We start from the raw sequence: 11,679 nt of genomic DNA on the forward strand, positions 1-11,679 counted from the left end.
CCCCCTCCCGTGCTCTTAGATCCTCATCTGCTTTGCACCTGTCTGTCCCTTCCGCCCGTCTCACCACCATGGGGAGCAGAGCATTCAGCCGCTCTGCCCACTGGAGCTCTCTACCACCCCAACTTAGAAACACGAACTCAATCATCCATTTTAAAATGCAACTCAAAACCTATCTGTTCAAGATTGCTTATTCTCTTCACTGTCAAAGCCTCTGTATTTTTAAATGTTTTTATTTGTATTTTTTCTGACACTTTTTATGCTTTTGTACGGTGACCTTGAGTGTCCAGAAACGCACCTTTTTAAATAAAATGTATTATTATTATTATTATTATTATTATTATTACCTGACTCAAAGGGACAAACTGCAGGGAGGACCTCAGCTTGATGCGGTGGCTCTGTGAAAGTCTAACATCAAGGCCAGGTTGAGGCTGGAGTTCTGCTTCCACAGAGCCATTGGCATTTGAAGGGTTTTTTACAACTGGGTTTTAATAGAGTTTGTGCACCATTTCTGACTTGGGAGAACTAACATATAACAAGCTGCTATTGTAATAATAATAATTATAATAGTGTTTTGTTGACATGAGTTTTTTAATTGTTTATTGTTGAATCATTGTTTATTAAATGTTTTGTTAAAAATAAAAAAAGTCAGTAATTCACATGCTGATGGTGGTAATCTACATTGTATTCACAGCTGCAATGACTTAGACAAGGCGAGTGGAGTGTCTTACCCAAGGACAACATAGATGGATAGGAACCGACATGGGGCTAAAACCAGCAACCCACTGACCACTAACCCCTACCTCTTGAGCAGTTTAAGCCTTTCTCTTTCAGTTTTTCACATCTTCTTTTTCATCCTTTCAAATAAGAGGGATTATTGTGAGCCAAATGAAAACAAAAATTAAGCACTTTTTCTCTTTTAAGATATGGTCAGTTTTGTTGTATTCTAGAAAATGATCTTTAATGCTGTCACTAAATGTCCTTAAAGATAATAGCTGTACAAGTGTGCAAAGTCCTGTGATATATGAAGGGAAGGAGGGGGGATGTGAAACAGATGTCACCCTTTTTTTTTTTTCAGGCAATGTTTGTTGACACCTTTCTCCTAAATGGGAAAGAGAGTTTTTTGTGTGTGCAAGCTATTAAAAAAGAACAAAGCAATTTGCGAGAATGCTTCCCCATAAACACCTGCTTTGTTACGGTAATCATTTGTCCCGGTGAAGAAATGATGGCCTCAGGGAAAAAGAGAAAAGAAGGCAAGGAGGGGACGGTGTCACCTCCATACTCCTCTGTCTGTGAAAGGGAAGAGCTCATGTGAGATGAACACATTGGTTTATTCATTCTGCTCATCTATTTTCAGCCCAGTGGGTTTATGGTTATTGGAAAGGCGTTGCCGACTCGCTCCTTCCCAGAAGGAGTCAATATTTCTCCCTCTCCTTCATTTCTCCCTCTCTGCTCATTTTTTTTTTCTTTTTTATGTGTTTTGTTTTCTAATTCAATATTTTCTCCAAAACACCACTCTGCCTTTCTAGGGAGGCGGAATGCTGTGAGTCTGAGAGAACCAAAAAAAAAAAAAAATAATGTAGAACACAAAGTCCAACATCAACATCAATCCTTCAAAAACTTTACTCAGGACATGTCAGTCCCCTGCTCTTTTTTCCTCGTCTCACACTTCCATCCCTGCTCTGGCTTGTATAGTGATGCATCTTTATCTCTCCCTTGTTCACAGCTCTTGTGGGCCTCTGGAGGCCAACTGTGGCCAATTTACAATAGCTGATGTTTGCTAATGACTTCTAATGATGACTTGTTATGGATCATAAAACCTGGCTCTCCTACTGCCAATATCAACTTTAACTACAGTGTGGGGCAGCCCTGATAACACACACTGGGACCTTTATCGAGTGATGGAAATCGGCTTTGACAGGGAGAGCGTGCAAGCGAGTGGGAAATGTGTGTGAGGGAGGAAGGGAGGGTGATCGTGCCTGTAATGTGAATGCAGCTTTAACATTAGTATGAAAGAAAAAAGGGTGTCAGAGAGGGGGGGGAGGCGGGAGAGGCTGTTTTGTATCGAGAGCACCTCCCTCATTGCCTTTCTCTCTGGCAGCATTCCCACAACCTCACCTCCAGATATTGACCTAATCCTAGAAACTCACCGCGGAAGGGGCCTTATTTCCCAGAAGAAGAAAAAAATAAAGAAAACAATTAGTGGAAAAGACAATTTTCTGAATAAAAGATCTAAAAAAAAAAGGATATTTTTGTTTGTTCCTTTTTTTATTAAATAACAAAGGCTGAGAAAGATTGATATTGGTCCAATATGAGCAAAACACCTAATATGAGAATTTGAATCAATTTGACTGTATGATCTTGTTGAAATGTAAAGTGCCCTGAGATGACGTGTTGTGAATTGGCGCTGTACAAATCAAATTGAATATAATTAGGGGGTTCCCGCTTCAGGGGCCAGTGCCCCTGTAGATCATGTCCCGGCCCCTGCTATGGCCCCTGTACTGAAGACATAACACTCAAAGAAACTCTAATGATGATCTGCGCTGGAACAGACATGGTTACTGAACGGTCTTTTGGATCCATTTCTTTTTTTTTTTTTTAAATCACAAATTCTGTTTTACTAATTATTTAAAAACAACACGGTGATAGTTTCAGTTGTATTGAGATAGGATCCAAGTTTTAATCTGCTAAATGTTTTTTTTTTTCGAAACAAATATGCTCTAATTCAAAATTCTATAGAAAACTGTAATTTTAACTTAAGTCAAAAATATGTAAAATTCCTAAAATATGAATGTAATATGAATATAATAAAATTTCACTTCATGCAGCTTTCTTAATACATTTGAATCCCTTGCCCTGTTTTTTATTTCATGCTTTTCTGTGCCCCCATGAAAACACGCTGGCCCCCTCATGGCCCCCATGTACATTTAGTCTAGAACCGCCACTGGTTTAGGGGTCCTTCGCCTGGAAATCGTTGAAGCCCCCTGCTCTACAATGAGTGGAACCAATTATTTAGTTTAACATTTTTGGGATTTTGGCGCCCTCTAGTGGCAAACTTACTTCAGTGCATGTGGACGTGCAGGTCGATGATCGACTTGTCACCCCTGACTCAGCCAGTCAATGATTGTCGATTGCATGACCACCGATTCAAAGTTCACCAGAGAAACACCTGCAGAGAAGATGATTAAAGCATCATGTTTCTGAAAGCATTGTCCTGTAGAGTTTTGGGCTGGTTTCCCAGGAAGCCTCTCTGCTCTCGATATGCGGCTCAAGGTCAGAGCTCCGAGCGGGGCTACTACAACACCGGGAAACCCGTGAGTCCCCGGCCGGTCGGGGCTCCACGCGTCCAGGTGGTGGACCTCCGCAGCGACACCGTGACCAAACCTGGAGCGGCGATGCGGCAGGCGATGGCTGAGGCCGAGGTCGGAGACGATGTGATGGGGGAGGATCCGACAGTGAACGGTCAGAGTGGAAGATGCTCAACCCAGGGTTTAATGAACATACTAATCATTTATTTATTTATTGATTGATCCTTTAAAGCAGCCTTTAGAAAATCTACACTAAAGCACAGGTTACTTTATTAAGCACATGTTCCACAGTATATTTAAGCATGGTAAAGTATATTTCCCCATGTGTTTATTTACAAAATACATTGAGACAAGTTTATTAACTATTCATTAAATTACCAAGTTAGTTTACAAATGTACTGTTTGTTTGTCATAAACTTTAAGTCTTCTGTAGTTTATAAAGATACACTTTCATGTATAGTGAAGGTAATCTAGGTATACTACTAGTTAACAAGCAGGGAACTTCCTGTTAAAAGGGAGTTTTTTCTCTCCACCATTGCTACATGCATGGTTTATCCATGATGAGCAGTCACATTTAGGATGCCTCCAGGCAGAGGCGTAGCCAGAAATTTTTTATAAGGGTGGCCAGGCAATAACCAATGTACACCGAGGGGTGGCCGAAAGCAGATAGGCATGAGAACCTCAGGGTCAATCTACACTGTTCCAACAGGAAAATTACGAGCAAAACATCCATATTTTCTAAATAAAGACAAACTATACTTACCTACAGCCTTTGCGAACAAATAGACGCATATATTTAAACATCCGTGCTTTCTAGATAAAAGGTATAGTAGATCCGATTCTTTCAGGTGTAAGTTCTGGGGCAAACATCTTTTCGATTGTCATTACTTACCTACTTTTATCAATAATCATTCTGCATAAAATTGATATTTACAAGCACTAATATCTACATAAAGCAAATTTCTCCACTGTGAGATCAATAAAGTCATAAATTGAATATTTAATACGTTTTTAATATATTTTTTATGAATTAACCAAAGACTCCTAGTTGACTTGCATTTTCATTTATATATATATATATATATATATATATATATATATATATATATATATATATATATATATATAAATAAAACACAAAATGTAGTTCTGAAAAGTGCCTGAATGCTGTACTTATCCCCACCTCTCGCCAGTTGACTGCTGGAGATAGGCACCAGAACACTTGGGATAAGCGTGTCAGTGTCAGGATTTGGTTTTAAGGTTTTTGTTTGGACCCAAAAGGAGAAGCTGAGAGGCAGAGGTGAGTTCTTGGAAGGTTTAATGAGAGATCAGGCAACAAAAACAGTTATCCAAAAATCCGACATAAATACCAAACACAAACCAGAACCATGGAGACATCAGGGGAAAACCATCAAGGAGCCAGGGTGAGAAAAGGTAAGACATTGTTTGACGAGGACCCAGCAAAGGGGAACTAAAGAGAGAGGGCTTTTTAAAGGAGACTGAGACAAAGAAGGGGGCTAATGAGGAAACTGGGAGCAGGTGTGCAAAGAACGAGAGAGGGAAAGAGCTAGGGAAGAAGGAGAACATAAGAGGGCAGCAGAGAGCAACAAATAGAAACCTGACAGTCAGATAATGGATGGATGGATGGATGGATGGATGGATGGATGGATGGATGGATGGATGGATGGATGGATGGATGGGTGTTGTACTTATCATCTTTAATTTTAGTATATTGATGTGCATAATTAACCAGTGTTTTTGTTGTCAAGTAATTGTTAATATATGACCATTTTTATGTTTTGAATATTCCACTTGAGAGTATTACTGCTGCTACCATCTGTTTCAGAGGGAAGAAAATGGTAGGGGTTGGGAGTAGGCCTATGTGTGTTACAAAAGAATCAACCAACTTGAAGTTTTTTATCTTTTTTTTTTTTTCAGGGTAAAAATACAAACTTCACTTTATTTGATGTAGTTTTTATGAAATAACAACCCAAAGTAGAGTGTAACTGTTAAGCAGAAGGAAGCAGAAGCTTAGTTTTCAAATCTTTTTTTTTTTAATATTTTCCTTTTCCACCTTCTGCATCTAACAGATTTTCTTTTAGTTTTGCCAACTCTTGTGACCCATTTCCTTTACATTCGATTCATGTTTGTGTCCCTGCTTATCTAAGACACCCCTCCCACCACCAGTTTGTCCCCCCTTCACTCATCTCTGCATGCACTCCGAAACACGATCTAGAAAAAAGTAAAAAATTACTTTAATTAAGTGTATTTTCCCCTAATATGAGAAGGGAAATAAAACAATTTGCCAATGGAATTAGTTTTTTTTTAAATCTTCCATTTGCAAAATGTCTCACTTACCTCCTCAATTCAAGAAAACTTGCACTGTACTTATTTTAAGAAAAATTACTTATTTAGATTGCAGGTCTTCTTTCCTCTGTTTCAACAATGACCAGCTTGGTAAAGATAAAAACCCATTTTCATCTTTACCTGAGAATTCCTACAGCTGCTTCTTATTACAGCCCTCCTTGTGTTTTTATTATATTAGGAAAACAGTCATAATGTCAGTCAAATTACTTTCGATAAACTCAGCAGTTTTAGTTTCTTTTTGCTTTAGGTTTATTGCAACCAATAATTACAAACAGTACCTTAATGCACCCTAATAAGTAACTTAATGCATTTTTTTACTGCATTAAAGTATCACCAAATATGTAAATACAGTATATTTAAATATATATATTTACTGCAGCAAAAGCCAGGATATGTTGCAATTACAATAACAATACATTTGCAATATTCTCTGCAAAACTGGATGGATAGATGGATGGATAGATAGATTGTCTGTCTTTATGAGGTTTTTAAAGTTATAATAAAGCTACAACATGTGAAAGAGATATTTGCAAGAACAGATGATCATAATAGAGAAAAAATATAATATATATCATGATATAATATTTTGATTTCTTTCTTTTTTTTCTTCTAACGGGGGGGTAATGATTTACTTTTACTGTCTGCGCAATACATAAAACGAGCTTTACATTAGGCTATAAAACACACAGATCTGCTTTTTGACCCCCAATAACCAAGACACTCCTTGAATGTTTTTCTCCTTGAACGTTTCGGTTTTCTGCAGAGCTTCAGAAAATGGCAGCAGAAATGTTTGGGATGGAGGCCTCCCTGTTTGTCCCATCTGGAACTATGAGTAATCTCATTGCAGGTAAGCATTGCTTCTTTTTCTGCAGGATATCCTTCAATATTTTGCAAAGATGTCTCTAAATGTTTTTTTTTTCTGTTTTTTTTAGTGATGGTGCACTGCAGGGAGCGCGGTGACGAGATGATTGTGGGCGATCTGTCCCACTTGCACATCTACGAGCAAGGAGGGAGCGCTCAGGTGAGACAGCCTAGGGAAAAGCAGCATATCTAATGAAGCGCAACACACTTTAAATGGGTCTGTGTTGACACAGCTGGCTGGTGTCCACGCCACCACTGTGACCACTCGCCATGATGGGACATTTGACTTGATGCAGCTGGAATCAAAGATCCGCCATGGTTACCCAGACCCCCACTACCCTCGCACACGTCTCATATGTGTGGAAAACACACACAACATCCAGGGAGGACGAGTGCTGCCACTTTCCTTCCTGCAGGAGGTGTGTCCTTTTTTTTTCTTTCTTTAAATGAATGAATTGATTTTGTAATATATGCTTTATCTATAATAACATTTCTTATGTTTCGTCAATATTTTCAGCACCTTCTTTGGTCATAAACAAATGAACATCAGTGACTTTGTGACTTAATAGAACAGGGAAACCGTTAAAGTTTTTTGTCAATAAGGAACAGAAATAAGGGACTGATTTAGCCAAAGAATAAAAAAAAAAAAGAATTTCACAGAAATTACACAACCTGAAATTATATAATGTATAAGGATCATAGGGTTTTTACTAGCAGGCAGTCTGAAACTGGAATAATGTGGTAACTAACAAAGGTGTATTAAAATACAGAAACATATCATTTTCAACCAGAATTAAAGCAACTTTTTTTTTTTTTATGCATTTCCACATTTTTTTTTCCACATTTACTCTAAATGAACATTTATTTCACGTTACAAGTGAGAAGAAGTTTGGTATGGATGTGAAAAGCGTGAGATTAGCTCTTTTGTGGAGGATCATATGATAAAAGCAATATATTAAAAGCATAATTGTGATATAGATAAATTTTATTATAATCATGAATAAAGAGAAAAGAGCCAGCCAGTGTGATTAAACACGGATGAAATGTTTGTTTATAGAATAACTGCATTCTGGTTACTTATAGACTGAAAAGCCATGACCTGTGGCTGGTTGGCAAAGACATGTGGAAATAGTTTTATATTTGGGTGGGAGTAACCTGTTTGTCTGTAGTCATTTAGACCAAGAGTTCCCTAAAGACCAGGAGTTCCCTAAAGACCAGGAGTTCCCTAAAGACCAGGAGTTCCCTTAAGACCAGGAGTTCCCTTAAGCCCAAGAGTTCCCTAAAGACCAAGAGTTCCCTAAAGACCAGGGGTTCCCTAAAGACCAGGGGTTCCCTAAAGACCAGGGGTTCCCTACAGAGCAGGGGTTCCCTAAAGACCAGGAGTTTCCTTAAGGCCAGAAGTTTCCTTAAGACCAGGAGTTCCCTAAAGACCAGGAGTTCCCTAAAGACCAGGGGTTCCCTTAAAACCAGGAGTTCCCTTAATACCAGGGGTTCCCTACAGAGCAGGGGTTCCATAAAGACCAGGATTTTCCCAAATACCAGGAATTCCCTTAATACCAGGGGTTCCCTTAATACCAGGGGTTCCCTAAAGACCAGGAGGTTCCTTAAAGACCAGGAGGTTCCTTAAAGACCAGGAGGTTCCCTAAAGACCAGGAGGTCCCCTAAAGACCAGGAGGTCCCCTAAAGACCAGGAGTTCCCTAAAGACCAGGAGTTCCCTAAAGACCAGGGGTTCCCTATCATTTCATCATATTAACCTCAAAATAACAGTTCAAAAGATGTGGCATCCTCCATGGATGACTCCTTTAAGATGCATACATATATTTCACTCTATATTGAATGAATGTAGTTTTTAGAGATATAATTAAATTGTTTAAGAATATAATTTCAAAGTGTTTTATTTATTAGTATATTTATTTAATTCTACATTTTATAATTAATTAAGATCTTGATTAATTAATAATATACTGAATTAGTAAATTTTTACATTTATTTATTTGATTAAATATTTCTTTAATTTTGTCCCTTTTGGCCCTCCGTACTCAGCAGGTGGATTATGCTCTTCATGTTTAAGGTTCCTCATGTTGAGCACACCAATAACATCACAGCTGTTCATTTAATGCATAGAGGTGTAGTTGTTAGCAGCGCCAAGCCAACAGGGTTCTTTTAAAGTGGATCTAAAAAATGGATTATTTACCTGTACATTTAATTAAATTCTATGGTAAATTCTTAGGATTTAACCCACAATTTAGGACCTTATATTCAGGTATTATTGGGTACATTTTACCACTACTTTTATGTAAGTAATAAGAGTTGTAAACTGAGTTTAAAGTTACGTTTATTTATATAAATTACTAAAAGAAATGAAGGTTATATTTACTCTGGTGCAAGTTTTATTTATTTTATTTTATATGGAAGACACCTAATGACAAATTTATAAATATCCTCTCTTTTTTTGAGCGATGGTTACTACTTGTCTTTGCAGAAACAGCTCGACCATATCTGATACGTCATTCCTCACCCTCAGGTTCGAGCTTTAGCGGATTGTTATGGATTGGCAGTTCACATGGATGGAGCGAGGGTGATGAACGCCGCCGTGGCCCTTGGCGTGCCGCCGTCCTCCATCCTGCAGCACACGCACACAGTCAGTGTCTGCCTCTCCAAGGTGGGTCTGAGGGTATCATGAATAAACTTGGAACAAGTTTTTAAAAGAGGTGCAGCCGTGTGACGGTTTTGGGTTTTAACGTTTGCTTCAGGGTTTGGGCTCTCCTGTGGGTACCTTGCTTGCCGGACCTCAAGACTTCATATCCAGAGCGGTTCGTTGCCGTAAAGCATTAGGCGGGGGAATGCGGCAGGCTGGCGTTCTGGCAGCAGCTGGAAAGCTGTCTTTGCAGGAGATGATAGGACGGCTTGAGGAAGATCATCAAAATGCCAAAACATTTGCTCTAGGTGAGCGCCTCAATGGCCTTTATATAAGAAACAAAACATTACAATCTCTGGGTTCTTGTACTTCATCACTAACTCTTTATTGTCTTTGTGTCCAGCTCTGCTAGACTGCCAGCCCCAGCTGTTTTCTGTGGATATGTCTGCAGTGGAGACAAACATCCTGCGTTTCCGTATTAAGAATTCTGCTTTGACTACCCAGGAGTTCTGTGCCCGCATGGGTCAGGTCGGGGATGGAGAAGAGGCTGCCCTTGGGCAGGGTGTACAGGTTCTCATGTACCCTCATTATGAGAACTCCATCAGGGCTGTGTGGCATCTTGGAATATCCTCTGAAGACACCCAGCTGGCTATCAAGAAAATGCAGTTTGTGGCTTCTCAATGCCTGAATAAACAAGTCAAGGCCCAATAGAACTTGACTTTTTTGTTGTTTTGGACTTTCTCACTTAAAACATATTAAAACAACTTTTTACCCACTTTTAACAGCAAATATGGCAAAGCCGCTCTCTGCCATTGAACACAGGAGGAGCAGAAGCATCACATGAATCTGGACACACTTTACTGGACCTTTATGTGTACAAGCATCATAAATGAAGCAGCAGATGCTTTTTTTTGCTTCTATCTCGTACTGTCTGAAGGTAGCATAAAAATATTTAAAGACTGATCTTGGCGAGACCCACATAAGTCTAACGAATATAAGCAGAAGGTCCTTGGATGCCATCAATTAAATTTACATTCACGCTTTCTTTGTTTTTATTATAAGTTAAGCAATCATTGTAATTATTTTGCACATAAAATAATTGCTAAAATCACTACACCACGTGTATATCATGTTATCAGTAAACAAATATTTATTGTATCATTGTGTAAGCACTAAAGAAATTCAAGACACATCTACATGAATTTTAAGGTTTAGGAAATATTATATAATATAATTATTATATATAAATTATAGTGCTGGAGACAGGTTTTGCTTTTCTCTTCCCAAAGATTATTTTGCTTTTGTACAAAGAAAAAGCTTAAAATACTTTGTTTTGGTTTTTCCTTATTGACTTTTTTCACACACGAAATAAAAAGGAGACACCATAGCTTGTCTCCGGTAAGGCCACTAGATGGGGCCATTGCACTATGCTATTAAGTATGAGTTTGTAAGCGAAAAGCTAAATTACGTAGATCTAAAGCTATTTATCTTCCCTGTGAATAGCATAATTCCTAAAATGAGAGTAATTTAATGAGCGAAAAACAATGTTCTGGCAGCGGTGGGATTCGAACCCACGCCATCGAAATGACTGGAGCCTAAATCCAGCGCCTTAGACCACTCGGCCACGCTACCACGACAGCACACTACGTCCCAGCTGGAAAATTCATTCTGTTGGATGGTACGTAGACATATGATCAGGATATGAGATGACTGTACATTTGTTTTTTCATAGATTGCTGAACTGATTTGAAAAAAAACACCAATAACAAAAAGCAAATTTAGCCAATCACCAAAACACATTGAGTTCCCACATAAATAGCTATGCTTTGCATATTTTCCTTTCTGTCTCGCAGATTCGACACTTAGTTCCCGGCATCTGAGTCGATGGTAAAATGCAGATACGTAAAAAAAATATCTCACATCTGAGAAAGAGTTTATCGTCCACCTTGTAAAGAAGCTGTCAACTGTTATCCCTTAAGCTTCTTATTTCAATGTTATACGATGAATAACAATAATGTTTATTTCATTCATATACCAATGAACAGTCAAAGGTGTAAAGCGTTTCTGTTCAGTCCTGGTAATCCAATATCTCTGAGTAAATTCAATTGGAATTCCCTTCAGAAATGTGATTAGTCTGATTAGCACATTGACGTTAGCTTTCTTCTCACTCAGAATCAATAAAGCTACTGTGAATGGCTTAACGAGTTGACACCCTTTATGAGGCTTGGGGCCACTTTAGAGGCACAACCTAGAAGTCTAAAAGTAACTGCACTAGATGGGTGGAGGACACCTTTTGCACATTTTTGAATTCTCAAAAAATTTAAAATACCAATCCTTTCCTGCAACTTCAGATTACAATTTAGTATTTGTGTTGGTCACAAAATCCCAGAAAACTAAAATAACCTTCTGGTTGTAAAGCTGGAAGATGTCTAAAGGGGAAAAGTTGAGGAGAAATAGTGGAAAAGAAAACATACATACAAATAACTTGTTATTTATATATATATATA

At 38.4% G+C, this 11,679-nt stretch overlaps 1 protein-coding gene and 1 non-coding gene across 2 annotated transcripts; one reads left to right on the forward strand and one right to left on the reverse strand.

The window, feature by feature from the left end:
- Positions 1-3,125: 3,125 nt before the first annotated feature.
- On the forward strand, positions 3,126-10,376 carry LOC107089199 (probable low-specificity L-threonine aldolase 2). Its single transcript, XM_015381851.1, has 7 exons — positions 3,126-3,459; positions 6,436-6,519; positions 6,605-6,693; positions 6,767-6,952; positions 9,059-9,196; positions 9,288-9,480; positions 9,576-10,376. Exons 1-7 carry the CDS (start codon positions 3,192-3,194, stop codon positions 9,881-9,883), a joined length of 1,266 nt encoding a protein of 421 aa, XP_015237337.1. The 5' UTR covers positions 3,126-3,191; the 3' UTR covers positions 9,884-10,376.
- A 346-nt stretch (positions 10,377-10,722) lies between these two features.
- trnal-uag lies at positions 10,723-10,804 on the reverse strand. Its single transcript has one exon. It is a non-coding gene; the product is annotated as a tRNA-Leu (tRNA).
- Between the last annotated feature and the right edge of the window lie 875 nt (positions 10,805-11,679).

Source organism: Cyprinodon variegatus, unplaced genomic scaffold (assembly GCF_000732505.1).
Source record: "Cyprinodon variegatus isolate N-32 unplaced genomic scaffold, C_variegatus-1.0 Scaffold12, whole genome shotgun sequence".
Taxonomy (NCBI): domain Eukaryota; kingdom Metazoa; phylum Chordata; class Actinopteri; order Cyprinodontiformes; family Cyprinodontidae; genus Cyprinodon; species Cyprinodon variegatus.

Excerpts from the sequence above, each read along its gene's own strand:
- LOC107089199 (XM_015381851.1), top strand. The coding sequence starts at position 3,192 with ATGTTTCTGAAAGCATTGTCCTGTAGAGTTTTGGGCTGGTTTCCCAGG. Across the intron at positions 3,460-6,435 it reads GGAGGATCCGACAGTGAACG|AGCTTCAGAAAATGGCAGCA; the intron begins GTCAGAGTGGAA and ends GGTTTTCTGCAG. Across the intron at positions 6,953-9,058 it reads CACTTTCCTTCCTGCAGGAG|GTTCGAGCTTTAGCGGATTG; the intron begins GTGTGTCCTTTT and ends CCTCACCCTCAG.